Source organism: Haliotis asinina, unplaced genomic scaffold (genome assembly GCF_037392515.1).
Source record: "Haliotis asinina isolate JCU_RB_2024 unplaced genomic scaffold, JCU_Hal_asi_v2 scaffold_17, whole genome shotgun sequence".
Lineage (NCBI taxonomy): Eukaryota > Metazoa > Mollusca > Gastropoda > Lepetellida > Haliotidae > Haliotis > Haliotis asinina.
This window is the reverse complement of record NW_027133889.1, coordinates 170,371-172,804: the sequence shown is the minus strand read 5'-3', so window position 1 is coordinate 172,804 and position 2,434 is coordinate 170,371. Positions and strand designations below refer to the sequence as shown.

The following is a 2,434-nucleotide window of genomic DNA, read 5'->3' as shown; positions in this document are numbered from 1 at the left end:
AGGGACAGCTGGAAGTGAGCAGTATGTATTTGTACCTCCTCTCTCTGCAGAAATTCCCGCAGACGCCCTCGACTTCTGGAAATGTCGATTTATTTGTGAAATTAAACGACAAGATGAAACCGTGTATCCCGCACTGTGGGTTAAAAAAAAATTGTATTGGTATATGGCGCTACTTGCGTGACGTGTGCAAGAGACCAGATCTAAACTTCATGGATGTGAATAACCACGAATTCTGTAACTTTCGTGCCAGTCTTGATGGTGTGATGAAACTAATCAACCAAACGGGTATTGGATTGTCTTCACGCAAAGCAGAGCCTATCACGCCTTTAGAGGAAGAGATGTGGGCCAAGGGCACATTTTCTTCTGAGACTTCTAGTGGTTTGCTACATGCAGTTTACTTCCACAACTGCAAAGTTTTTGTATTATGAGCGGCCGATGAACATGCCAATCTGGAAGCGAGTCAATTTGATTTTAACCGGTATTCCGTTGGAAAATACGTGCGATTCATTGGGCGTGTCACGGAAACGAAACGAAAAATCAGGGCGGGGTGAAGCACTGCGGAAAGATACATGTATACTGAGACAGGAACAGATGTTCTGTCTTAAATATGTCTCTTAGTTATTATTTCTAACCTTCAAAAGTGTTCCGACGTATAAACCCTAGAAATGGGCACATTTAGGCCAAAAAGCAAGACGACAAAAGGTAGTTTGCGTGCAAAAGTCATTTAAAATATTTAAGAGGTGAAAACATTTTCGTTTCGACATTAATTGTATAAATCACATCCGGAGTTTGAATTTCAGTATTTTCATACGATTTTAATCGCCAGGAGTGAATATATCAAGTGTTTGTTTCAGGGATATGAAGCGATGTTTTGTGGGACTGCTCAAGACCTACTTGGCAGCAATACCGGCCGACGGTCCGTTCAACAGGCGACCCCTGGCAGCTAAGGACGGAAAACTGCGTTATTCACAACAGAAAGTTGGGATTCACACATTGCAGAAAATGTTCAAGACCATGTGCGAGGAGGCAGGCCTACATGGAAGATTTACTGGCCATTCGGGAAAGGTATAATTCATTAGATTTCATGATTATTTATTTGTCTTGTACTCGACAAAAAAAGTTAAGAAACATCCCAAAATCCAGTTCTGAAGTGTTAAGTAGATCATAATATGCATTTAAAATTTTTCATATTGAAAACTGGGATGGTCATTAATCGTCTTTTCGTTTTCGTAGTATACAAACATGAAACCATTCAGCTAACTCCGCAAACTGAAAGTGTTTTTGGTGTGCCAATAAAACGTGTGTTTTGTAAAGTAATGGTAATTTCTTTCGTCAGGTCACATTAACGACAACCCTTTTCAACGCCAAGGTAGACGAGCAACTCATCATAGCGAGAACAGGCCACAGAAGCAATGCTGTGAGGGTTTACAAGCGCGGCTCTGAGGAAATCAACAAGGAAATACCTGACCAACTCCAACCAACTCCACCTAAGAAGCCAGAAGAAAAACAAGCTGATGTCCCTGTCGACGATGCTGATGCCAACCACGGCAACCAGAAGACAGATTAAAAAAATGTTATCAAATGTGAAAAACCAGACGGGACATCCCTTGAAATCGTATTCTAAATAGCACTGAATAAATAAAAAAATCGTCTTGACTTTTTGTTGGTCGTTATGGTCGTTGACTGATTCAAGATGTTTCCAATTCAGTTTGTACAGGTACATTTGGCAATGTGAAAATAGAACAGTTGTATCAATATCGTGATGAGGTCACGATATGGCTTATTGAAGATTTTCAAAAGTATCCTTGTATCTGATATCAGGACACTTTTCAAGAACACTGATATCGATAATTAACAGGACACTTTCATGAATGGTTGCCCCTGGCAACGAGGTGTTAGTGGGATGTAAGTTGATTGGCAATGGGATCATCTGCTGTAGTCAATACACTTGTCCATTACTGATGTAGCCGTCTTAATGTGCAAGGCGAAACCATGCCAGATACATTGGTCAGTATATGGTGTTTGCTTTTGGACTGAATGTAAAGGATTTTTACCTACTTGTTCAAAGTGCAACCCGAGGTAAAAACATGTTGCACCACCCAGAGTAGTCCAGTGGCACTATTTAAAATACAGTGTCTGTGTCTCAAGGGAGAAGTGATAACAGTCCTCTGTAATCACTTCATCACTTCTCCCTGAAGATAGATACACATTGAAACATGTAGGAGAAGATCCTATTTTTCACATTTGTTTTTTAAATTGATGATATAAGTATTATGTGACGTAAATTTCACTTTTAAACAAATTTAAAACATTAACACGATAGAGACAGTAATAAATGGATAGTTTACCATGTTATTGATACTGGCTTTTGGGGTGACGTGACTTCGCAGGAATGGGTCCAGCATAGAGAACCACTCCCAAGATGATTTGTACA

The 2,434-nt window shown here is 39.9% G+C and overlaps 1 protein-coding gene across 1 annotated transcript; it reads left to right on the top strand.

The window, feature by feature from the left end:
• Positions 1–209: 209 nt before the first annotated feature.
• Positions 210–1,567, top strand: LOC137269863 (uncharacterized). The gene is made up of 3 exons (XM_067803702.1): positions 210–419; positions 889–1,065; positions 1,337–1,567. Exons 1-3 carry the CDS (start codon positions 210–212, stop codon positions 1,565–1,567), a joined length of 618 nt encoding a protein of 205 aa, XP_067659803.1.
• Positions 1,568–2,434: the final 867 nt, after the last annotated feature.

Bases quoted from the DNA above. Each gene is read 5' to 3' on its own strand.
- LOC137269863 (XM_067803702.1), top strand. From the start codon at position 210: ATGGATGTGAATAACCACGAATTCTGTAACTTTCGTGCCAGTCTTGAT. The intron at 420-888 runs GTATTATGAGCG...GGACTGCTCAAG, and splicing joins TCCACAACTGCAAAGTTTTT to ACCTACTTGGCAGCAATACC. The intron at 1,066-1,336 runs GTATAATTCATT...TTCTTTCGTCAG, and splicing joins TTACTGGCCATTCGGGAAAG to GTCACATTAACGACAACCCT.